Here is a 26368-nt window from a genome sequence, read left to right as displayed (position 1 = left end):
ACACAGAATTATTGTAGCATCCTTCCTGTAGGTTATCTCCAGGCTCTTTTTGGAGGGCATAAGAGGGTGAACAGCTGAATTACATTAAGGGCAATAGGGCTGTCTGCAGACAGAGCAGCAAAGATGAGGACAGAAAAACAGCTGTGACAGTCATATTATTGCAGATTAGTTAGAGGAGAAATAAAGGAGCGGAAAGGAAGAGGTCTGTGAGACATTGTAGCTGACACAGACTTGGGTAAACAGTAAAGCCATTAAGGGAAATTGGAACAGAGCAGTTCACTAGAGTTTAGCAGAGAGCTCTGGGCAGGAAGGAGTGTATAAGTGGGTGAGATGGAGGGAAGGGAGATACCAGTCAGCAAATCCCAGGACCAAAGCATGAACACATGAATATGAGCATGATGTGGCATGATGTTCACCAAATAAGCCAAGTCTCTGACACTACAATTTGCTTGATTTGTTATGCCACGCCAGTGTTTTACTGACCTTTTTTTCCCAGCCCTCCACCATCACACATGCAGCTCTCCTGTGACAAGTTACTGGATACCCACGCACTTCGCAAGCCGATAGACACACACCCACTCACATCTTGTGTTGCACACACAGACGGCTAATATATCTTCAGAAAAAAGGCATGAAGGAGGAGGCTGTAAGGTAGCTGAATCATTTTGTTGGGCATTATCTAGTCATCCTTTAGGCACTCGAAATTTTTACAGTACCTACAGGTCTGATAGTCTAGGAAAGAGAGCTAATCCTGAAGATCTGCTTCTACGCATATTATTTTACTTTGTAATGACAATGGGCCAAAGCATCTGGAGTCTAAATAGGGTTTTTATGCCTGAGGCAGAAGACCAGAGCTGCAGATTCCAGGTTCTCTTCTTTGCCCTGACCCACCATAATCTGTCACCTCAAATATGAGAAGCAGTTCAGAAGCTTGTGAGGCAAAACAAATTAAGGAAATCATTGAGATCCTCTGGTAGAAGGAAGGAAAAATTCAGTAATTGAAGTGATGACGAGAATACAAACTACCTCGTCTAGCAAAGCCTAACCACAGTGGGCAGCATCACAGCAGTGATAGTCTGGTGATCTGTTCAGAGGTCTTGTTACACAGTACGTATTACTCTCATCAGTGTTTTGTATGAAGTGCATAGAGAGCTGGTTTAAAAGAGGGTGATGTCCCCAAAAGTGATTTACACCTTGTTCCTGACATTAAAAAGACTAACACCAGCTGAGTTGACAAGTCTGCATGCTTAGGTTTCAGCATCTTTGACAAAATCAACACAGAAAAGAGCTATAGTACTGTTTTTTGGCTTCTCAGAGCCCTCTGTCCTTACATGTAGGTTCTACCCAATCCTCTAGCCCACCACAGGGAAACATTTTCCCAATTCTGAATTACCCAGATGTTGCTATTTCTGTAATTCCTTCTGATGTCTCCATGTAGATGAGTTTCTGCGTGGCACTCTGGGGAAACAAGTAGAGTGCAGTGTGATTAATGTAAACTGGCTCCAGAACAGACCACAGCATCTGCAGGCAGTATTGAATGATGCAATTTTTTTATGTGTTTGATTTATTAACGATGAGCCTTAAATTGTACCTGATGGTTAATTTAATTTATTCTGACTATTCAGTGATGTGGGCTCCCCCTTTGTCTTCTCTGTGCTGCACACTCAGCTTTTAACCAGGAAAGGTTACTGTCTGCTTATTGAGTGTTGGGGCTAAAATGCTCCATCAGCAGATCAGGCTCTATTAAGTAGAAATAACACAGACTCCTCAAAGGGAAGGGACTCGTGCTGGTATAGGAAGTTCACTGCAACTCTTGGTTTTTAGCTGCTATCCTTAGGCACAGAGGATGCTCACAGCACCCTGAAAAACTCTGTGTTGCTCCTCTGGGATCTTAAAGTATCCTTTGGAGACTCAGAGCTCAGAAAAACCCACAAACCTTGGTGTGCCACAGCAGGATAGATGAGGCTGTCATCAATATCATGTGTCCTGTCAGTAGCAGGGTCCTTACTAGGTGAGTGGTCCTGGATGCAGACCTCAACTGAGCATGAACAGAGAAACATCCGAGGAGCCCTTCTCCTCTGAACATGGGACAGTCTTGGCTCTGAGTATAGCAGACAGCGCTACACCCAGCTGTGCACGGAGCCCCAGTGTGCCAGGCCCAGCGAGTGATGTAGCTGAAGCACTGCCTGCATGGCCAAGCTGTTAATAGGACAGTCTGGGAGATGTACCACATGAAATGGTGGAAAAGAGGTAGGATAGAAGTAGCAGCAACAAACTGAGCATGATTTTAGCCCAGTTAGCAACAGTTAGACTTCATCATGTCCCTCAGTTTTGGTTCAGAGGTCTGGGGAGGAGCAGTTCCCAAAAGCAGAGGACAGCACTGTTTCTTCTGTGGTTCTTCATAGAGGAAGGGCTGATTGAAACAGGTCATGGAGCAATATGGGCCTATACTGGGCACAGGCAAAAGAGGCTGTTGCCTAGGTTGACAGACTGTTAGAAGCAACTCTAATGCAGCTTCAGCTATTATTATTTCAGCTTACACCAACCAACACCACTGCTTTATGGAGAAGTTCTTGGAAAGGAAATTAAGCTGCAGTGAAGATAGTGGAACTATTTGTGCAAAGAGGCTCTGGATCTTGCAAGTCCTGGCTGGGACTAAGGGAGCTTTACCTGTTCCCTGACAGTTACTTCATCCCTGGCAGTGACGAGGCCTCTCCAGAAAAGACCACAGCCCATATCAGCCACAGCCTTTCTGCTCTGTTGTGTCCTGAAAGCCTTCTGGCACCTCTCCTCCTTTTCTTTCAAACATCAAACTTTTGTCACAGATCTTTTCTTGTTCCATTTGGCAGTCATTCTCTATAAAGCAGGTCACACTGAAGGAAAATAAAGCTGGTTTTATAGATGCCACATAATTCATAGTATCATAGGATAGTTTGGTTTGGAAGGGACCCTAAAGACCATCTAGTTCCAACCCCCCTTCCATGGGCAGGGACACCTTCCACTAGATTGGGTTGCTCAAAGTCCTGTCCAACCTGGCCTTGAACCAAGGTTTACCAAGATAAGATTTTATTTAAGAAGTTGTAAAGTCACAGCAGTAATTGGAGAGTCTGATCCCATTTCTCCAGTTGTCAAACACAGCTATCGTTCAAAAAGCTTTAATTACTGCCTGAATCATGGCTGAATAGCTTGTGCTGAGGGGATGCATTTATTGCATCATTCATGGAAATGAGACATCGCAGTCTGGTACTGTTCAAAATAGCTGTAGTCCCTTTTTTGAAACTTCTTCCAGAAGGAAAACAAGGAATCGTTCATCAGATTTTACAACATTTGAGCATTCCCCAAACCGTCTGTCTAAATTAACCTATAGAAAAAGCAAGCCCTGTAGGCAATATTTGTATCCTTTCTCTAGGTCCAGTTACAAGGGGAGAGGAGGGGTAGCAAGTACCTTCTTGGCTAACAGATCCAAGTCCTCATGCATTTGCTCAAAGAATCATCTCCAGCTTCTCCTGTGAAGCCACTGTGATCTGTTCATCTCTGCCTCCAGCCTCAGTGCAGTACAAGTAGTAGACTACTGTTCTCTCCATTTTACTTTGCAGACTGTTCCTCTCCCAGGCTTCCTACCACTTCCCATATAAGTGAAATCATCCATCTTCACTTTTTAAGACTGCACAGCTGAGCCATTGCCTCTTACTGACTCCTGCCTCCCTCTTCATGTCCCTTTCACTTGTGAACTCTGCCCAAATATTTTCCTTTCTTTTGCTTTTCTTAACTTTGTGCCTTTTTTTTTCCCCTGTCACTGCTTCCCTTGAGAAGAGCTTGAATTGATTCAGCCTAAACCTTTGTGAATGGGGAGCTGTTTCAACTCTCTGTCTTGCAAAGTGCCACTGTTTGTAGCACAGTAAAATAAATCCTCTACAGAGTTTTAAGGCAATTCTATCATAAACTCATAAACTCTTTTTTTGCTGACTGCTACGAAATTGGTACAATCAAATCAGCAGGTGTGGATGTCTTTTGGAGGAGTGATGTAGATCTTCTGTGTAGCTTGGTAGTCTGAAGCTCATGAGCTTGAAAGTGTTTTCTGCTATGAGTAAACTGGTCAGGCAGAGGAGAAAGTTTAATCACACCAGGTGTTTCAGAGCTGCTAGTAGCCCCTTCACTGCAGCAGGGCTTACAAGTAGCACCAGCCACTCCATGCCAGAAAACAGCCCTTCTCTGTCCCCCTGCACAAAAGTAAGAGCAGATTTTCAAAAAAAGAAAGATTTGCTATGATTTATTTTAAATACTGATTGTAGAACTAGGAACTTGAGATAAGAGATGAATAGTACAAATGAGACAATTGTACTTTGTATAAGTTCATCTGAGAAACTGTGTTTGTCATATTAAATGACACCGTGCTAAAAATATGTCTTGAACAAGGCTAGCATACTTAATATTTTAAATAATGCTGTCGGACATGGGTAGTTTGAGTCCAGAATGCAGGCCACTTTAAAAATTAAGATTTAAAGAAAAAACAAGTAGCTTGTGATTAAACTATCTAGTAAACCCTAGCACTATTTTTTTTGTTGTAAGTTCACTAAAAGAATGTGTAAATGGTTGTTCCAAAACAGTTCACAAATTCATGTCTAATTTACAAGGTGGTTTTAGCTATAAAAAGTTTGGGAGGCTCAAGTCACAAAGCAGCTGTGCCTTTTTTAAGTACAGACTTCCAGCCAGAACATGGAAGACCCAAGTTCAATTCCTTTTCCTGCCTGAATGCTTCAACTACCGGGCTGAAATGTGGCTTTATGCAGCCTCTGGTCTGTGGGCCAGGGGGTGATGCAAAATGTGAAAGCAAACTTTGGCGTAGTTTTTTCTGTGCAGGCAGATGTTATGTTTTCAGTTCCTCACAGCTCACATAGCTGATACACTTCTGCCTATGTGCAGAAGAGCTACAATACATGACAGTCCTTGAATTTGGCTTTGGGTCCTTTGAACAGTCCTTCTGGTTTTGCCATCCTTCGTTGAAAGGGGATAATCAGTAACACAAGGAGGTGATCTTAGATCCTTTGTTGTCAATGTTCTTTTTATCTGCAATTAAACATTCATGGGTACCTGGGAGTTTCCACCTCCCTAGAAAGTAGTGTCACGTTAGAAAAGGCTATGGCTGCTTTGGGTCTCATTGACTAGGTGAATTGAAGCATCTCCCAGCAGTCTACAGGACGTTCATCTGACCTAGAACCAGGCTGTAATCTCCTCTTCTTCAGGGCAGAGAGAAAGAGGAAAAAGAGCAGAAGGGGGAAAAGACAGTGCCAGCTGTCTGCATTTACCTGGTAATGACCATCAGATGGGAGATGACCAGGTTAATCTGGAGAGTTGTAAGAAGAGTGGAAAAGCTTCATGTGAAACTTCCTCTGTGCTTGTGAGAAAAGATATCAACGTGCCTGAGTTGGCAGTAAATTGCATGTAGCATCTAGTGGGTACTTCATTCCCAACCTGTTTCTTTTCTCACCTTGATCACTTGAAGGAAATCCTTTTTCCCCATGAGGACAGTCAAGCACTGGAAAACTTCACAGGGAGGTAGTGCCATCTCCATCCCTGAAGGTTTTGAAAACCTGACTGAACAGAGCTCTGAGCAGCCCTGTCTGATCCCATAGCTGATCCTGCTTTGAGCATGACATTGGTCTAGAAAGCTCCTGATGTCCCTTCCAATTTGAAGTACCCTGTGATCCTATTCCTAGTTAGGACTCCAGTTAGTTTTTCAGATGTCGTATACTTTCTGCTCACTACTGAAAAAGCCTATCAAGCCTTATCTAGTTATTCTCTTGGCTTCACAACACAAACATAGTGAGATTTGCAGAGGCAGACTTTGGTAACTCACATGCACTGGTGCAAAGCAGTCATCTTCCGTAAGCACTGGTAGGCCCACTGGTAAGATGAGAAACCCATTGACTACTTGATTTTCTTTCTGTTACAAATGCTAAATTTTAATTATTGCTCTCTGTTGTTTTATTTTAATTCACCAAACCTCCTCAGTTGTACAGTGACTGAATTTAAGGACGTATTTAAACTAATTTTCTCCTTTGCTTGTATCTCTTACTGACTCCAGTGCACAAACAGGGAAATCTGTTCTTTTACAGATGTGTTTCCTGACTTGCATTTTATCTATGGTTCTCAGTGCTGAGTGATCTTTTAATACCAGCAAACAGCTGATTTCTTGTACCCACTATGTCCTAGCAAAACAAGGGCCTTCATAGAGTGTAGCAATGGAATATTACAAAGCAGAACCAAATTCAAGGTGGTTGTGCATATGTTCCTGTGAGGTGCAGCACAGGTGACAATGAAGCAGCAGCTAACACAGCTGTACAACAACCCTATTTTGTATACCAATTTGAGCTCTTCTTGGCATTGATGATGTGTCTGACAGGCACTGGAAAAGGCACTTAAATCTTAGATTGGCAGAGGGGTTTTTTTCTGCTGTAATTTGGATTTTTAAGGGGACTTGGCAGGAAAAAATCATGACCCAGAGTCTGGCTGTCACACACAGATCTCTACCTGCAGCATGCCAACAATAATTATAAGAAAGAACAGAAGAAAAGAAAGCAAATTAATGCTCCCATCCCATGTTTTTTGGCATTTGCATCCCATGGATTTTTTCTCCGTCCTGGAGAATGAAGTCCACTATTTTAGTAACTTGAAAAACACTGTTTTGATGTTCTTATGAGGATTTTAGGTCAGGAGTGGAGGCAATGGGCAGATGTTCAAACCTGTTAAAGGTGTGGAGGTTGCCTTGGAAAAAAATGAATGCTGGTCTGAAGCAAACTGATGTGTTGTCGGTAGCCTAGAAGAAATAAATTCTCTTTCATGGTCTTGGAGTTTGGAACAAAGAGATGTTTATGAAAAGCTGATTGTTACATCTAACAAGGATACAGAACAATGCTAAAATTTTTCAAAGGCAGGATACAACAAAAAAGCAACTTGTCAGACCTCATAGATCTGCTCTATAATCCAGAGACAGAATCACAGAATTATGAAAAATTAAGCAGAGAATATTTGGGGTTCTAAAAATGAGATTCATGAATACATTTCTTCTGGTCCTTCACCTCAATGAATTATTTACTCTATCTTCCTGAGGACTCATCATGTAGCTAATGCCCAAGAGGGCCCTTAGCAGTGGTTAACAGGGTTGTGGAAAGACTGAGTACTCTGAGCTGTGCTCTGTGGAGGAAATGAGGTTGTGTTAGGTGGAAGGTAAGGGTAAGTAGTGGCATGTCATGATTTGTAAACAGACAGCACTGTAAAACCTGTTCTTTGAGGCAGTCCTTCAAAGCCTCTGGGTTATAGATCCCTGTGCCAGTCCAGCCATGTTGAAGTTACTTGAATGACTTCAAGTGGTGACTTTGGTCCTCAGTGACTTTTGCTTTGTTCCTTCTCTTGGACACTTCTGTCATCACTTAGAGACTGTCAGATGTACCTGGTAAACACAAACTCTTTCAGGGTGGTGCTTTACCAGGTCCCCAGCACCTTGCACTGTCATTGGTAGATAGATGTTGGCTGACCTTCGTGAGGTCTGTTGCAGATGATCAGATTATGGAGCCAGTGGTGAATCCCAAGTATTATTTTTCACAAGGTCAACCAAAGTAAGCAGAGTACATTTAACACTGCAAGTAAAGTAAGAAAACTATATACTCATTCTCCCAGCCACCAAGGCCTTGCCAGTGAGCAAAGTGTGTAGGTTTAACCCACAAATTTACCTCTCTGTGATACTAGAATTTGATGTTGCAAGTCTCCCTCACCAACACAGAAACAGCATAGACACTTTGTTGGGCTTATTTATTCCATTTCACCACTTTTAAGTGTGAAATTGATGAAACTGACAGAAGAAAAGACTTTCTGCTTCTGGTTTCCAGTACTGCCCTCTCCAGAGGGATATGGAAGCATGATGGCTCTCCATGCCTTTCTCATCAGACACTGCTGCAGAGGTGATGCTGTCAGAGCTGCTCTGACAGCTTTGTCACAGTATGTTCAGGAGAGGAGATGAGGCTTGCTTTCCCTTATATTTTACTGGACCCTGGAGACCTGGTAGGAAGAAACCTTGTTTCTGACATTTGGCTGAGCCAATGTGACTTAAGGCACCCAGGGAACAGATGCAGCAAATAGAAAAATGACAGCTTGAGTTGTTTTTCTGTCTTTCCTAATTTTTTATTCCAGTGAGCTCCAAGTCAGGACACGTCACCTGAATCAGATGGCTTTGCTGATTGCGTATTGGGTGATTGAGAAATGATGATTCTTCCTCTTGTTCCCCCACTGCACACGCTGCCCAAGAAAAGGCTGTTGGAGACAGCTCAGTGGATCCCAGTGCCACCAAATTTTGGCTTAAGTGCCATCCCTGGAAGGGACAAGGCTGTCAGTCCCCAGACTTTCTCTGCTGGCACTGACCTGGAGAGAGGTTAGAGGTTTTTTATTCCCTGAAGCTTGGTGTTGCCCTTCTGTTCACCTCGCAAGTGCAGCTGTTAGCAGCCACCATGCCCTGTTGAAAGCAGAGAGTATTTTCTGCCACCCTTTCACTCTGCTCACAGCTTTTCCTGGTCCTTTTTGAGCACTGAGCATGCAGCTTTGGTGAGGTGGAGATGCCGTCAGGAAATTGGAGTGTTAAAGCTATTTCTGTTTGGGTCTTGGCAAAAGCCAGGCTCTTTCCAGCATATTGTACATGAGAAAGATTTCAGGCCTGAGAGAGTGTGTGTGTGTGTACACACACCACGGCTCCTTCATCCTCCCTGCACTTGCTTGTACTTCTTGCCTCAGGGGAACCAGTACCTCATTCCCACTCACCAGTCTCCTGCAGAAGCCTTAGCCTGTGTGTTCAGAGAGACTTTCTGATGTTGCTTCACACTGAAGTTGTCTTCAGGACAGATAATGCTGTCACCATTATTTTCTGTCCCTGGGGTAATTTGAGATGCAGTATGGCCTAAGAGTTGCTGATGCTTGTATGGAGAGATAATGAAGCAAGAATTACGACAGTTGGTATTACTTGCAGTTGGTTGGCAATGGAAATCTGTGTTCTTGATTCAAAACAGAATTTGAGCAGGAAAATTACTTTCTTTATAAAAATACATAGCAAAAAGAAAAACAATGCAAGCTTGTATCTCTACAAAGGTTCTCTGACATCCCACCATGCCTTAAAATAACAACCCCCTGCTTTTCATGTCTTTTTCTTTAAATTGGAGTCTGTATGGTTTTGTTCCTTGCACATCCTTCTGCCTGCTCCATCAGCAGATGTGCGGTACCCAGCCAGCATCTCCACACTGCCATCTCCTCCTCCCTCCCCTTCACCTCTACTTGTGCACCCAGCAGCACCACCTGCCTGAAGGGCAGGCAGGACATTTCTTACAAAGTCCTTTAAAAGGGGTTGGTGTTAGCACACACTGACAAAGTTTTTATTGGGGAGAAAAAGCTGACCCTCCTCACTCTTTCGTCATTAAATTCAACTCACTTTTGCTGTGCTTAAGTGTCTGTGTATACAAGTTAAAGCCTGTTGTAAATCTTAATTATTGAAAGGTAACTCAAACTGAAGTTGGAACCAAGAGGAACTGTACATCACTGAAACACCTACCATTTTAGTTGCCTGTACTCCTTATGCACAGTCTGTTTTCTGTCTTAATTTCCTCAGGCAAGGAACTGCACCTCTTCTATACATACTCACTAGTCCCTTAGGATACTGCAATAAAGCCTTGCTTGCTGAGACCCTCAGGCTGTTTCTCCTCCCTTTTCTTCTGCTCTTACAACTCTTCTGTTCCTCTCATCTCACCTTCAGCTTCAGTCAGGCAACCAAATAGGTAACTATACAACAATAAGCCTTATGTTCTTATGCAGTTGGTGATTTTAGCTCACAAATATGTATGTGCCAAGTGAAGTTGAACGTGCGTGCACTGTGGCCCAACACAAACTTGACCCAGACATGAAAGGGGTGTAGAAATTATGATAATTCTTGTATTATTTTTGCTTGTCTCCTCCCTTTTCTCTTAGAAATGCTGTAGAAAATCCTTAGCGCTGTAGAAAATATTTTGATTTTTGGTCTTTTGATAAACAAATGCAAGCTGGGATTTTTCCTCCCTTCAGTGCATACAGCTGGCTAACAAGGAGGGAGGTACAAACGGTTTTCCAGAATTTCTGCCTTACTGCGTCATTTAGGAGAGGGGGTCACATAGCAGGGACTCAGGAACCACAGCATTGCTAGCAATCTCATTTAGTGCTATGGTGTTGAGAGCAGGCAGCTGGGAGGCAGTCGGAAACCTCGCCTGCCTGCCATCTGGGGGAGGTGGACTCATTTGCCAATCAGTGGGATCTTATGAGGCCGTTAGCTGCGGCAAGACAGAAAAACATGAGTCTTTGCAAGATTAGTAATGTGTGGAGTGAGACGTGAGGTCTGACAATTCACAGTCTAGGTTATACCTGCCTCCTCTTCACTTAGATTCCCTTTAACAGTCTCCCCAGAAGCAGTGTTAAACCTTGCTCAGACCAGCCAGCGCTTTAGCACCCATCCTCTCCCCTTCGGGGCTCCCTGTGGTCTGGCAGTGAGTGGCACTGGGATGGCAGTGCCATAACCACAGCCCTGAAGGGCACGCCAGTGCCTGGCAGCTTGTGTTAGCAAACTGCTTCTGAGCATCGCTGCCTCTCACATTGTCCTGACAGAGGATAACAAAGGTGTAAAATACACCAGCATTAAAATACTAATTTTATTCCATTCCACTGACATTGGCATTCTACACTAAGAACTGTCTTCATCTTTACCTGTATGTTACTGCTCTCTTCAGTGTGATTCAGGTTTTCCCTGAGTCCATTTGAGATCTCCCTACCATGGGAACTGCTGCTCCTTTGACAGAGGCTGCAGCTCAGCAGTGCACATGTCTGATTTCCAGCTGTGGAGCTCTGCAGTTTGTGATGGCATCTCTCATTCCCCAGCCCTGCTTCCCCTCCTACAGCACTCAAAGCAGCTGCACCAAGCAACCTGGTCTTTCATCTTGTCTTTCAAGCCCCACTCTCAGGGGTTTCAGCAGGGACATAAGTTTTCTCTGGCCAGCCCTGTTTCCCTCAGCCATTTGAGGCATGGCTGTGTTTTGCCACCAGCCCCTTTGAGAGGTGGAATGAAAAGGCAGCTGCCAAACCCTCAGCCCTACGCCTGGAAGGACGAGGACATTAAGGAACATAAAATAACTGGCAACGGCATCCTACCATCCCCTCTGCCATCTTCTACTGTCTGACAGTGACAGATAGCAGCCCTACCTGAGAAAGGAGGGAGGAGATACCCTGAGGAGAGGAAGAAGTTTAATCTTTCATGATAGTTTGGGACTAATTCCTGAGCCCAGTTCTGATTTGTCTACCAAAGCAGGATCTGAGCTTGAGGAGGAAGGTAGCAGCATCCTACCCCCTCTGCTGAGGCACCCTACAAGGAACAGATCTCAGCACCCAGTGAACTCCATCCTCCAGAGCATGCAGCACAGGACAAAGCCAGAGATGAAGCTGTGAGCTTTCTCTAAACTCTTTCCAAAGAGAAAGAGGAAGGGCATTCCTGCTTCTTTCTGGGCTGAGCCACCCACCCAAATCCAGATGAAAGCAGCATGGATATCAAAATGACAGGCTAAGCTCTTTGAAACTGTACTTGTGAGGTCTGCGGCTGCCCTAGATAAATGCTGCCTGCCTCCCTCCACACCGTCTGGTGAGACTTCAGAAGAGAGGAGTAGGAGTCTTTGAGCTGCACCAAATATAACAACCAGGCTGCAATGCCAAGCTGTCCCTAAGGGCCACCATGCCCCGGTGATCTGGCAGCAGCCCAGATGTCACCCAAACTGCGTTTGCAGGTACTTTTTAGCAGGAGAGAGAAGTGGAAAATAGGGAGGTGATTTGTGATAGCCCACGTGGCTTCACTAAGGACAAATCGTGCCTGGCAAACTTGGTGGCCTTCTATGAAGCAGTTACAGCATTGGTGGATAAGGGGAGAGCAAGTGACATCATCTGTCTGGACTTGTGCAAAGCATTTGACACTGTCCTGCAGAACATCTTTGTCTTTAAATTGGAAAAACATGTATTTGACAGGTGGACCACTAGGTGGACAAGGAATTGACTGGTTGGTCATGCTGAAGGAGTAGCAGTCAACGACTCGATGTCCAAGAGAAGATCAGTGACGAATGGCATTCCTTAGGGTTGGTGTTGGGACCAGCTCTGTTTAACATCTTTGCTGGTGACACGAACAATGGGATCGAGTGCACCCTCAGCAAGGTTGTGGATGACACCCAGCTGTGTGGTGCGGTGACACGCTGGAGGGAAGGGATGCCATCCAGGGGGACCTGGACAGGCTGGAGAGATGGGTCTGTGCAAACTTCATGAAGTTCAACAAGGCCAAGTGCAAGGTCCTGCACATGGGTCGGGGCAATCCCAAGCACAAACACAGGCTGGGAGATGAGTGGATTGAGAGCAGCCCTGAGGAGAAGGACTTGGGGGTGTTGGTGGATGAAAAGCTGGACATGAGCCAGCAATGTGCACTCACAGCCCAGAAAGCCAGCTGTGCCCTGGGCTGCACCAAGAGCAGTGTGGCTCTACTCTGCTCTGTTGAGAGCCCCCCTGATGTGCTGTGTCCAGCTCTGGGGCCCCCAACATCAGAAGGACACGGACCTGCTCCAACATGTCCAGAGGAAGCCAGGAAGATGATCAGGGACTGGAGCACCTTCCCTATGAGGAGAGGCTGGGAGAGTTGGGGGTGTTCAGCCTGGAGAAGAGAAGGCTCTGGGGAGACCTTATAGCGGCCTTCCAATACTTCAAGGGGTTACAGGAACGATGGGCAGGGACTCTTTACCAGGGAGTATAGGGATAGGACAAGGCATAACAGTTTTAAACTGAAAGCAGGTAGATTTAGATTACCTATGAGGACGAAATTCTTCCCTGTGAGGGTGGTGAGACACTGGCACAGGGTGCCCAGAGCAGCTGTGGCTGCCCCCTCCCTGGAAGGGTTCAAGGCCAGGCTGGACGGGGCTTTGAGCAGCCTGGGCTGGTGGAAGGTGTCCCTGCCCATGGCAGATGAGCTGGAACTAGATGATCTTTAAGGTCCCTTCCAACACAAACCATTCTATGGTTCTAAGTATTGGAGCATGCCGCACACAAGGGCTCACACAGGGATTCCAACCCTGCTCCAAGAGGAAATGTATTAAATTAGGGGCCGCTATCCCTCTGAAATAGAATTCCTGCCAATCTAATTAATGAAAGCTTAGCAGCAGGTTGGTTAATCATGAACTTATTAAATAACTAATTGAGCTCTAAGGCTGTTTGTCAAATTTCCAGACAATGGCAGTCTCGCTAAGGGAGAGATCAGGTCACTAATCCTATTAAGGGAGCAGGTTTGCTGTGCGGGATGGTTCTCTGGCAGAGCTGCTGCTGATCCAAGTACCCAGGACTGAGGCTAATAAATTGAATAACAGGAAGAGGCACCCTGGGCTGTACATATCCTGTTCTCCCATAGAGATTCATAGTAAACAGGCTATTCATCTAGTGAAACAATGCATGAAAGTCCTCTTCTGGAGAACAGAGTATTTGGAGGGTGAGATGCTGTTATTAACACTCTTTCTTTCCCTTTTCCAGGGAAGAAAACAGTAGGTATCATACTGCAGAGCAGGGATTTCTCAAAGCATGGTGGGGTGAGGAGTATTAATCCATTTAGTGTGTTAAACAGCCTGGTTGCCTTTCTCCATCTGCTTTCATTTAATTAGACAGAAAATATGCAATTTTGCTTGAAATGCATAGGGTTGTATAAACCCAATGCAGCAGATCATAAAACAGAATGGATCAAATATATGACATTTTGCTTCTAAATCAAAGCCAGAAACATGGCTGGGACTGTCAGCTGCAGTCCAGTCCTGGGAACAAAAAAAAGTCCCAGGGTCCTTTCCAAGCAGGATGCTGGAGTTAGTGAGCTGTGAGTTCCTTCCAAGCTCAAATGCTGCCTGTGGCATTAGCACCACTGTCCTTATTTGTTTTGGCTACTGGATAGCAACTCAACAAGTCATTCCAAGCACTGGTATCTGACAACCAGTGAAAGCTTTCCCAATTGCAACATACCAAAAATAAATTAAATCTGTAGTTTATATAGGCTATAAAACATGTGCTCTGTGACATATGCCAATCATTTAGTGTGTATTTTAGACTCATTCAAGCATGAGCATTTGACTAAATGTGTATGCAGTTCAAGCCCACTTATTTCAGACTCGATTCAAGTGGTTTTTATACAAATAAGCACTATAGGATGATCTCCTGTGTTGCTGAAGGCTGGGAGTATTCAACTAATAAAGTTTGTACCATTACTCTCCCAAATACACATCACACTACATTCATCAATGACCTTAATGCCTCTTCACAGAACATCAAGGCCCATAACAAATGTGATGTGGGCACTAATATAAACTCTGTTTATCTGGTAGATTATGCCTTTAGCATAAGTGATACTTTAAATGAAGAGAGCTATTTACATTAAGAGAGTTAAATTGTACTTAGTAGAATTTATTTTTTCTGCTACACCACACAGCAGAGTCAAGCAAATGAGTTTGCCTTAAACCTGTGTTCAATTGAGCAGAAATAACGAGGGGACATTTGCTTAAGTTCTTTCCAGGTGAAATAACTTAATTCTCTCTGTCCCTTTAAAATATTTTGAAGGAGAGAGTAGCTCAGTTTTATGGATTATATTTTGTAGAGTTCTGTTTATAAACTGAAACTTTTTAGCTGGGCTTGTCAGGATGCAAACACTTCCCAAGATACCTACCTTTGTTCTTCTGGCTGGCAGAAAAATATTCTTTGAAAAGTACATGAAAATACCAAATAAACACCTTTCTGAAGGTAAATGTGGAAAACAAAAAAAAATACATTTAAATAAAAGTAATGCTAGTCATGTATTCCAGTTTTGACAGTGATAAATGGAATCTTTATATGCAGTATTTTGCAGCCATTAGTAATAAAAACCATAATCCTTAAAAATTAAGTGAAAAAGCACAGGCTGAATCACAACAAAATGCCCTTGTGAGCTGGGAGCTGTGACAATAGATGCCTTTGAAATCAGTACAAAACCCAGGACAAAGATGTTCAAAGATAAAGAGAGATGAATTGCTGCCTGCTGCTAATAGTCACAACCTGTCTAAATAAAATGGCTGCAGAGACAGCTCAGGCAGAGGACTGGAAGCCAGAAATCCCGTTTTTTTGCTCCCCTGCTGCCACAGATAATCTACATGGCTTTAAGGTAAACCAGTTTAATAGTTTCTCCTGGCAGTAAAATACCACTTACTGTTTTACAAAGATGATTTGCAATTACGTCATGCCATGAAGATATAAAATGCTCTATATTCAAAATAGTAATTTTTTTCCCTAGAATGGACAGCCGTAAGGTTTTCTTTGGTAGGTGCCACACTGCACTGGATGCCCTGCTCTCCTATGCATCAACACCCAATAGTGGATATAAACAGAGAAGCTGTTCCTTCCTATAATTATGTGAGGGTCACATAAATGAGCTTTGGGGCTGAGATAGTGTGGCTAGGGGACAGGGACACGCTGCTGGAATATAAAGCCACTTTTGGAGATGCTTGTGGTATATGTAGATGGTTGCTTTGGATGGGACCAGAGCACTCATATACTTGTCCTCCTCTGTGCTAAGGAACAGCATGATGCTTCAGTTCAGTGTATGTTTTCTTAAAGGAAATGCAAAAAGAAACATCAGCCAGGCCATCAGAAACCTCTCTAATCTGTGCAGACAGCGCGCGAGGTGAGCATTACCCCAGAATAAGCCCTGTGTTGCTGTGCATGCACTGCACTGACTGCTTGTTGCAGTAGTTTGTATAGGAGAAATTAAGAGCTGCATCCTTGAATAAGAGATGCAAACATTGTCTTTGTACTCCCTAGGTCACTTACCAGTTCTTTGCCTGGTTGGGCCTTCTTGGGAGCTGAAGGGAGCTTAAACCCACTCAAAGCCCATTCGTGTTTGTGCCAACTCTAAGCCATGCCAAAGGGACAGAACAACAGTCAATTCAACAAAACATAAGGAAATGCAACTACCTGGATGTTTAAAACCTGGTCCAAGAGGGACCTTGGAAGACAGATTTATTCTGATCTTGCTAGTCAGTGCTCATAATTAGACATAGTTCATTAAACACCCCAAGTTTGTCTGGGTTAGCAAAAATAACATACTTTGGCTAAAAATACTGTGTCTTGCCCAGGTTGGTAGTTGGATGACGTAGCTATTTGACCCTTGCTTAGATGAACAGTCTTTTCTGAAGCGAGGCTATTCACATGGTGTGTCCTGAATAATCAGCACTGACACCCAGTGCATATCATCTTGAAACCATACTCCCTGTATTCAGAGCAGGGGGCTGGCTGCAGACACATCCTTTTTGTTTCTGCTACCCCTGCTTAGTAAAAATTGCCTTTCTTTTGCCTTTCTTTGTGAAGCAGGGAAGCATGGCCATCAGCAGTGCTAATGCCACCCATGTGGTCATGCTTACATTCTCCAAATCTTCCCAAGGAGCACAGCCCTCACTGGGATCAGCATGACCTCAGCAGATGGTTTTCTTATACCTCCCTTTCTGTACATCCTGCCAGCAAAGCCCCTGTTGATGCACATACCCTGAAATCTCTCCAAGTGACACAGCCCTTGCTGACAAATACTCCCTGTCAGAGGTGAAAGGTAGTGAAGGTTTCAGTGTTAACTAGATGCATGCTAATGTCCCCAAGCTAAATGATGCAAGTGACCTGAAAACAGAACTTGGGCTTGAAGTGGAAGTTGTAGTCAGCACTTCATTCTTTCTGCCTCTGTTTGGTCACAACTCTGTTCATCATTCAGCGGGATCAGAACAGACAATTTAATTTTATTTACTGTGTAATTTAAATTCTCAGCTTGCTTGAGAAGGTAGAATCAGGGATTCATCAGGGAATTGTTGCAGTCCTCAGCATCTGAAATGGTTCGTCTGACCATGGGGGACAGAGAGGCAAACACATCCCAAAATCTCACCTCATAGACCTTGAAGATGGAAAAATACAGCTCTGTCACACCGGATTTGTTTCTCTTCGTCTTCCCACTGCAGCAAATCCTGTGGACTCACACTGCACTGCCCCCTTTGCAGGAAGCTCCATCTCCTCCTGGCCAGGCAGGTTCACAAGCAATTGAGTTAGTGAGGCTCAGCCAGCAGCTCTCAGCAAAGAGGCAGGAGCAGTCAGCATCTGCGTTCTTCCAGCCGACAGTGCAAAGGAAGCATATCAGCCTCGTCTGACACTGAATGGCGTTTCTGCCGATCAGGCTGCTGGTTATGATTTTGTTTAAACGCTGAAACCAGAGGAGTAATTGTAAGGATTTATTCAAATCTGATTTTTAATGTAGACACATTCATATTAAGTCGATTCTGCTTCACATACTCCATTACCATTTTCTCTCGTCATAAAGCAGCTAGGCACATCCAGACAGCTGAGCAGGTAACCATTTTAAATTGCACTAAGTAATACAGCAGTGCTTGAAGTAATTCCTTAGCGCTGTAGCTGTTCCCAGTGGTAAGGGGAGAACTCAGCTGCTCTTGACTTAGACACGACTTCAAGTAACGGAGGTTCTCTGTGGGAGTGTACTTCATTTGTCAGCATGCAATTATTTGCCCGTCCTCTGACACATCCTAAATCAGGCAGGTGAAAGCACACCAAGGCAGGGACAATTTGCTGCGTGCTTAGCATGCTGGGGCACCATCTTATTGAGGACCTTCGCATGCAGCTATGACACCGTTGCCAGAGAGGATGCAAGGCTGAGCCAGTTATGATCCTAACTGTGTCTGCAGCATGAATTTCCTTTGCTCCTTTATAGTTAGGTGTTATTCCTGCCTTACTGAAAGCTCCATGAGCTTTTTTGGCTGTTGTCACCAGTAGAACTTACCTTAAGGAAGCACTTGGAGCAGATACTGAATGGCTCACATGGGGTCAGCGAGCAGAACGGGCTGTTGTGAGGCTAGCACAAACATAGCAGCTTGTTTATTGAGCAGGTTCATCTTCTTTCTTTAAATTATTTTAACACCATAGGGGGTCAAAGTGTCTTACAGATGAAGTGACAAGGTAGACAAGAAAGGAGGGGAGAGATGTGATGTGGTTGGCAGGTCCAGACAAAAGGCTGTCCTGCATGCTGTTCAGAGCAGTACAGTGGTGTCCGAAGGATCCTAGACCCTGTCCTCACATACACATGAGTGTACACACCCACACACGTGAGTACACACACACGCCACTGCATGTGTTCCTCTTCTGACACAATGTCCAGGATTAGTGTAAGTGGGACTGGTGCAGACAAATTCCCCAGTATGTCAGGCTGGCAGCACTACTGTCTGTTCTCTGAGCTCTTCACTGAAACAGAAGCTAATGCTACTTTGCTCCACTCAAGCATGGAGCCAGGTAGATGACCTGTGATGGGTTGACCCTGACTGGATGCCAGGTGCCCAGAGCCTCTCTAGCACTGCCTCTCCTCATCTGGACAGGGGAGAGAAAATACAACAAAAGCTCATGGATCAAGATAAGGACGGGGAGAAATCGTTCACCAGTTACTGTCAAAACAGACTCAACTTGGGGAAATCAGTTTAATTTATTACCAATCAAATCAGAGTAGCATAATGAGAAATAAAACTAAATCTTAAAACACCTTCCCCTCACCCCTCCCTTCTCACCAGGCTCAGCTTTGCTCCTGATTTCTCGACCTCCTCCCCTCAGGCATCACAGAAGGATGAGAAATGGGAGTTGTAGTCAGTTCATCACATGTTGTCTCTGCCACTCCTTCCTCCTCAGGGGAAGGACTCTTCACACTCTTCCCCAGCTCCAGCCTGGGTCCCTCCCACATGGTGCAGCCCTTCAGGAGCACACTGCTCCAGCATGGGCCCCCCATGGGGTCACAGCTCCTGCCAGCAAACCCACTCCAGCATGAGCTTCTCTCTCTGTGGGGCCACCGGTCCTGCCAGGAGCCTGTTCCAGCGTGGGCTTCCCAGGGGGTCACAGCTTCCTTTGGGCATCCCCCTGCTCCAGCATGGGGTCCTCCATGGGCTGCAGGTGGAGATCTGCTCCACCATGGGCCTCCGTGGGCTGCAGGGCACGGCCTGCCTCACCACGGGCTTCATCATGGGCTGCAGGGGAATCTCTGCTCCAGCACCTGGAGCACCTCCTGCCCCTCCTCCTTCACTGACCTTGGTGTTTGCAGAGTTGTTTCTCTCACATATTTTCTCTCACATATTCTCACCCTGCTCCCTGGCTGTAGTTGCCCTTGCACAGGTTTTTTCCCCTTTCTTAAATACATTATCCCAGAGGTGCTGCCACCGTCACTGATGGGCTCAGCCTTGGCCAGCGGTGTGTCCATCCTGGAGCTGGCTGCATTGGCTCTGTCGGACACGGGGGAAGCTTCTGGCAGCTTCTCACAGAAACCACCCCTGTAGCCCTTCCGCTACCAAAACCTTGTCACACAAACCCAATACATTACCCAACAGGGCAACCCTGCTAATGATCAGACAGGATCTTCAGACTCCTTATTGAGCATACTTCTTAATGTCAAAGGCGTGTGCAGGCTGCTTCATACCCTACCGACCTCCTCTGCTCTGTCCTCATTCTTCAAGGAAGTGTCTGTCTGAAAAATTAGTGAAAAGTCATCAGGAACCTGGATTTGGTTAAAGCTGTCCCTCCCCGCAACTGTACCAACCCTGCTGATATTGCTGATGATTGCCTGTTGGCTCTGCAGGCCATCATACCTGTACTCACAGTGTGCTCAGTCACCCGTAACTGTTGTCCTGGGAAGGGAGATGTCAAACCACAAATGTGAGTATTTCACTAGGTACAATAGGAAAAGGTAGAACAGCCAAGTGAAATGAAAGCTAAACAACTTATTTCAGATACTTGCAAATGCCATGTGAATAGTATCATTAGAGCTCTGCTGTTATAATGCTCTTTTACTGCCAGTAATCAGTGATTTCTCTGAGGTAGCAGGAAAACAGCCTTGTTTCATTCTGGCTTCCCTGTCTCGGTGTCTTGGTCCTTCACCTCATATCTCTGCTCTATTATCTACTGCTTTTCATTGATCATCCAACAGCAAACTCACCAGATACAAAGTAACCAGTGGCTGGAAATCAGTCTTCTGGTTTTTGTCCATTCTTGTATGTTGTTTTCTCGGTATTTTGCCAGAGTGCCTGTTAACCCCTCCTCATTCCAGTGCCCAAGAGTTGCCCAGAATTAGGCAGTTTTGTAGGGTCAGCATCAATTTTCCATCAGGCTGCATTGCCTTCCTGGAAGTTCACTGCACATACCAGAATACTGCAGGCAGCACAGGCAGTTACAGGCATGGAAACCCTTTTCATCGCCAGCACGAGGAACAGCCAAGGGCTAAGGACAAGCTATGCCCACCCCTCTGGTGAGGCCGTGCCCTCAGTGACTCAAGCTAAGCAGCAGCCTTGAGACTGGGGAAGACATATGGGAGCAAAGGTTTCATCTAGGTCCAGTGGGGAGTACTTGACTACCATATCAAAGGATCTGGGATGACTCAGAAGGAAAGATCATCTTAGCTTTTCATTCCCTGAGAATTGCCCAAGGTAATAGTTGGCAGGTTTCACACAAAGTTTAACACAGTTGGGTCAGTGATGAGTTGTGATCTTAGGATTCATGCTTATGTGGGTGTAGCATCAGCCAATATGGGGAAGACTTTAAAGAAAAATGCCATTTACTTATCAAGGCTAGGTTGTAGTTCCTTCTCTCACCTCATTTGTACTGTGCTGCTTATGTGTCTGATTGCAGATTCTGTGAGAACTACTTTAATTTGTGAAGTTACAGGGTTTTGTTAAAATGTTGGACTCTGAAAGTAACATCTTCAGAAGTGCTTAAATCAGTCACATATCTAAAAAGACCTCAGGTACTTAGAGTTTGGGAACTAGCCTTTGAACTAACATCTGGGGGTGAAAACCAGGTGAGCCAGGAAAAGACCTCACTGCCTAGAAGTGGGGTTCATACACTCCACCTGCTACACCAGGAAGAAGCACCACACAGAAAGTGGGCACTGCAACCCTCCTTCCCCCATTCCAATGGACATGATGGTTGGTGTGCAAGGCCAGAATTTATAGCCTGGAATTACTGCAAGAGATTGGCACCAAAAAGCACCCCTGGGTGATGGTGGAAGTGGAGAAGTTCATAATACTTGTAAAGGTCAAATACTAGGTTTCCTTGTCTCAAAGCCTGATGTGACTCACGCACATCTCCATCAGCTTCCAGGAGTTTGCCCTAACACACCAGGGCTGAGCAGGCCTCCCATTCCCCCTGGAAGCCATCGCATTTTGACCACCAGGGACTCGGGATTCATAGCATCCCAGAGAGAAATGAACTGTTGAGTCATGCTTAAGAAATTTGGCTGGGGACGCAGGCATGGATGTTCCTACCACATTTACATTGCATTGAGATTGTTCACTTCAAGCCACTAAATAAGTGAAAGAAGGGGTTAAATAGGAAATCTCACGTCATTCAGACCCACATGTTGCAATAGGACTCAGTAATAGCATAGAAATAGTCATGGAGAGACCTACTGTATTAAAAAAACACTTAGCGAAAGTCCAGATTCATCAGCCAAATGAGTAATCTGAGTTGTAGAAAAGCATTGGTGCTTGTACCGAGCAATCAATAGAAAGCAGAGAGTGCCAATCCATTTAAAAGGCTCAGGCAGGCCTTAACTGCCTTTACAGAAAACGGAAGCTGTAACCTCATTTCTGAGACAGGTGCCTTTTGTGAATTATACAGCCTCTCAAAGCGTTGGCACCTTGTCACAGCACTGCGTGTTTGTGGTCAGTGCTGGAGCTTCTGGTGTAGATGGGTGGACGTTGGGTTATGTTTAGGGTTGTAAACATTTGCCTCCATAAAACGCTGCTTTATCCCTTTGTGTCTGAATAGCAAAATTCACATGGTAGGCAAAATACCAGTCTTTTATTCTGAAGACAGAGATAACCAATACATTTGCAAGTTCCAGTCCTGAGAAATTACTCTGATTTAAGGTTTTGACTTCGACCCTGTATCAGTCTCTTTGTTGTTCATGCCAGAGAGAGTTATTAATCCAATCATTTTCCTGCTGAGTTCAATGAACATTTATTCACCTCTGCTGTCAGCAGGAGCAGGGCTGGGCATGGTTTGTGGGAGTATGTACTCTTCTCGGCAGGTCTCTCAGCCATACTCATCATCATGATCTCTAGGCATCTCTGCTGCTTATTTATCCCTCAAAAAAGGCAGCTTTGGACACATGTCCCCCCTGTTGTTACCTATGTGGAAGGGACAGATTTGGCCCACCTTGCATTGCACAATCTGGTGGGCATGCTGCTTTTCTATGACAAGTGGAAAAAGGTGCTCTTCTCTTCAAGGGGAATAAAATCTGCAAGATAAAAAATGTATCAGCACATTTCACACACCACAGGGGAAGCAGAAGCAAAATTAATTCATTATTCAGGTTGCCCAGCAAGCAGTCTGGTAAACCTCTATTATTCAGGCATGCCACAAAAGTAGTTCCTAACATTTTCTGACACACTGGAGAATGTTTTTACCTTGTCCCCTTCCTGCCTTACTGGCCTCACTTGTGACAAGCCTTGCCTGGTGTTGCAGTATAAGACTGGGGCAGTTAGCTCAACTTTGGCATCTAATTGCTAACTCAACCCAACTGATTTCCCACAAGAAACAATGAAGTACTTTGAATCAGAAAATTGAATATCAGTTTATATGAAAACCCATCATCCATCGGGTCCTATCCCTGCTGGAGGCAGAACAATATTAATACAGCACAGATATTGCATACCTACAGAAGGCTTAGCTATAGGACTCAAATTCTAGCTGTGATCCTGTGGTGAGAAGTTATTAAGAGAAATAGTCTCTTCTAAAGGAGAAACTAACTTAAATCCCCTCTTGCACTGAATACGTAAAGAAAGCTTGATGAAGCGAGTAGAACACGCTCTGAAAATCTAAGCAAACAGGATGCTGTTTAAAAATACAGCTACAAAATATTTCTCTTTTTTTTTTTTTTTTTTTTTTTTTAATAAAGAAAGCAAGCCCCCAAGAAGCAGTGTGAGATAAAAGAGAAAGACACACAGGGGACATCACAGATTGCCAGGAGGAGAAGCGGAGGCATCAACACTTTCTGCTGTAGGGTGTGTTAGTCTGCTGAGTTGCTGTCTAGGGAAACAGTAGTAGCTCAGGCCTGGTGTCAAGCTAGGCTGAGCTAACACTAAATTATGGCGCTTTGATGGAGACATTTTTCTGTCCCTACTGGGCCCCTCAGCAGCAGCCTCAATAGGAGGAGGAAAGTTAGAAGGATAAATTCCCTTCCCCAGCACAAAGCACAGTCTTAGGGTCCATGCAGCATCTGGGTGCAGACAGAGACAAGGTCTCTGCCCTTTCTCTGCCTCAGCTGGATCTCACCCAGAAGCTCCATGACCATCTTAGTGTGTCATTGTCAGCACCTGCTATGAGTCCACGTGTGTTAGTTTTAGCCCCTGGTGACCTTGGACGCAGTGGGATACAGCTTGTGCGGCCTTTGCAGTGTACCTTCTTGGGGGTGGAGAGATCATGTCCTTTGCTATTAATTCTGCTATGCCTTTTGCTGCTATCAAATCTGGGTTTCTGCAGCTGTATGGTGGCCAGCCAGGCCGTTGGCCTAATTTTGCTTTTCCCCTTTGTATCCCATATGCAGAGAAGCAGAGGGAGCTGGCTCGGAAGGGCTCCCTGAAGAATGGCAACATGGGAAGCCCTGTTAATCAGCAGCCGAAGAAGAATAATGTGATGGCACGAACAAGGTAAAGGACTGGAAAAGCACTCAGCTGTGCTCTAAGCTGCAATCCCTAATGGCCTAAGGATGGGTAAAGACAATGTTCATTGCCATTTGCCTACTGCCAAACAGTCTTTGAGAGCAGTGATGGCCCTTCCTGGAGTTGGCAGACCCAAATGCTCTGTGCTGTGTTGCATCCCATCCCCCGGGTTGCTGTAGGGACAGCTGAGCCCAGGACCAGTGACAGTGCAGCCTGCAGAAGGCAGAGCCAGCCCAGCCTGGTCGAAATCCAGGGTTTGATACGGCTCCCTTGCATGTTCTGGCTAGCCTCATGTAATGCATAATCCTGTCAGTGGGAGAGGTATGATGCCGCTTCATGTAACGCAAACTGGTTTAGAGCTTAGTTCTGCCTTGCCTGCTTTTATTGCAGTAGTTCCCATGCTCCTTTTTGATGATGACCCCTTCCCCGTACTGACTGACTTAATGAAAGCTTGTAAATAATCCATCTTTGTGCTTTGCTATACACCTCCTCCACACTTTGAACAGCATGGTCATACTTTGCTGGGGCTGCTTTGGCACATCTCCATATGACAGTATCAGACAGTGCTACAAACCACTGTAAACAAAGATGTTCCTATCCGAATACTTTCTTTTGGAGTATTTCTATTTTTCTCATGTAGAGCTTCAGTGCACTAATGTATTACTTACCTTCATTCAGGAGGCAAGAACCCCCCTGGGCCCACGGAATTGCACACTTTGCATGCTACTAGAAAGGTGGCAGATTTTAGTGGAGGACCTCACTTAGAATAATTCACGTGAATGCTGTGTGTTTACTGATTAATGGGAAAGTTGCCTGGATTACCATATTTTAAGTGGAACAGGAACTGCAGGTCAGAGCTTCTCTGTAGGCAATACATACAACAGATGAGGTTTCTTGTTCACAGTAATTCCAAAAAACCCAAAATAGTAGCCATGAATCATGCCAGCACTTTGTCAAGTTTTATTTGTAAGCCCCTGCAATGTTGGTGGAATACGTTGCATTGCCCCATGCTCTGTGTTTGGTTGTTGAGACCATATAAAGGAGCCAGGCCCTTTGTGGCAGCAAGAAATTTAGCAAATGCTCTCAGCTGGGTTTTCCACACCCACTGTTCCTCCTTGCCTTCTAAATACAAGCTGGAAATACTTGGATTCTTTTGGCAATAGGCTGCATGCTAGCTTCCTGAGAGGAATGGTAGCAGATTTGCTCCTTGAGAGATTTAGAAACATTGAAATGAGCAGCGGAAGATGGTAAGGGAGAGAAGATGGTACAGGTCCCTACCTGTAAAATTAGTGGCTTCTGCTTGGAGAGGTTGTTGTTTCCAAGCTGCTGCTGGAAGAGAGAGTGATTTGAGTGGGGAAGAGCAGATCAGTGACATCTATTAACAAAAGCTTTCAAGCAGCTAGCTCAGTTTTACTACATTTGTGAACATCTGAGCACTGTTCAGAGGACGTGTGGACCCCTTCAGTGCCAGGCATAGCCTGCTGGCAGTAGACTTGCTCTTCTTAGTTACTTTTCACACAGCTTTTAGAAGCATCCCTGGAGATCTGCAAAACAGAGATTTGCAGCCATTGCTTTAGTAGCAGATGTAGCTAAGCTCCATTGTTCCCATATGGCTGGGAGGTGTCTGGCACGGGATCTCACCAGCCCAGGTCCCTTCATCCCCCAGCTCCCTTGGCTTTCTGGGAATCAAGCTGCACCACGAGCACAGCCATAGTGATACCTCAGAATGGTTCAGTCTTCTTGCCACAGACAGGGCAACCCCAGGAAGGCAGAAATGCCACAAACTTCTTCATGGAGCTTCTTTTCATAGTACAATGGTTGAAGCATAATGGGAGATACTCCAGTGGGATACACTACAAAATGTCCAGGTTATGGTTTAAGTCTGAACTGTTGGCTTCCTCTGGTCTCTGCAGGAGGAAAATCAACTAAAGCCATTTCACCCTTTTTAGCTGTTCTGCTGTTCTCATCAAATACGTTTTCCTTCATTCAGGCAAACCACATTGCCTCTCCAAGTCTCTACTCCACATCCTTCTCCTTCCCCAAGGCTTCTGTTATTCTGTATTATCTGAATGAATTTATGACATCCAGGTTGCCTTCATCATTCAGTCTTCTCCTGGGGCAGGGGCACAGCCAGCCTTATAGGTGGAAGGATCTGGATCCACAACATGCTTGGTCTCCCTAAGAGCAAATAAAATGTGAACAAGGTTGGAGTGATGCTGACACACTTGCTGTGAGCCCAGGCAGAGCCCACAATGGCATCCACACCACTTGGGCACAGACAGATATTGCAGTCCACTCTGAGAATAACCTAAACCCAGATGTGTGTTGTTACATATTTCATGTTAAGTGAGCAAAAACACTAAGACAAGAAGCTCATACTGGTACAGCTATGAATGAAAGCAGCTACAACTGCTACCCAGCTTTGTTCCAAGGACAGCGGGAAGCAAAAATAAGGACAATCAGGGTGTGAAGGAAAGACTTAGATCAGGGGCAGAAAAATTGAAGTTTTGTGTTATTAAGAAAAAAGACATTTCTCAAGAAAA

General features: G+C 44.9%; 1 protein-coding gene across 3 annotated transcripts in view; it reads left to right on the top strand.

Moving 5' to 3' along the window:
• The window catches only part of FAM219A (family with sequence similarity 219 member A), a 103089-nt gene that overhangs the window by 64420 nt on the left and 12301 nt on the right, over positions 1–26368 (top strand). For all 3 annotated transcript variants that reach the window (XM_042804449.1, XM_042804447.1, XM_042804446.1), the window contains exon 3: positions 23711–23813. In XM_042804449.1, the coding sequence (XP_042660383.1) occupies positions 23711–23813 (103 nt within the window). The remainder of the gene's footprint in view (positions 1–23710; positions 23814–26368) is intronic.

Source organism: Tyto alba, unplaced genomic scaffold (genome assembly GCF_018691265.1).
Source record: "Tyto alba isolate M040663 unplaced genomic scaffold, T.alba_DEE_v4.0 Super-Scaffold_42, whole genome shotgun sequence".
Taxonomy (NCBI): Eukaryota; Metazoa; Chordata; class Aves; order Strigiformes; family Tytonidae; genus Tyto; species Tyto alba.
The sequence above is the reverse complement of the archived record's forward strand: the minus strand, read 5'-3'. Positions and strand labels throughout refer to the sequence as shown.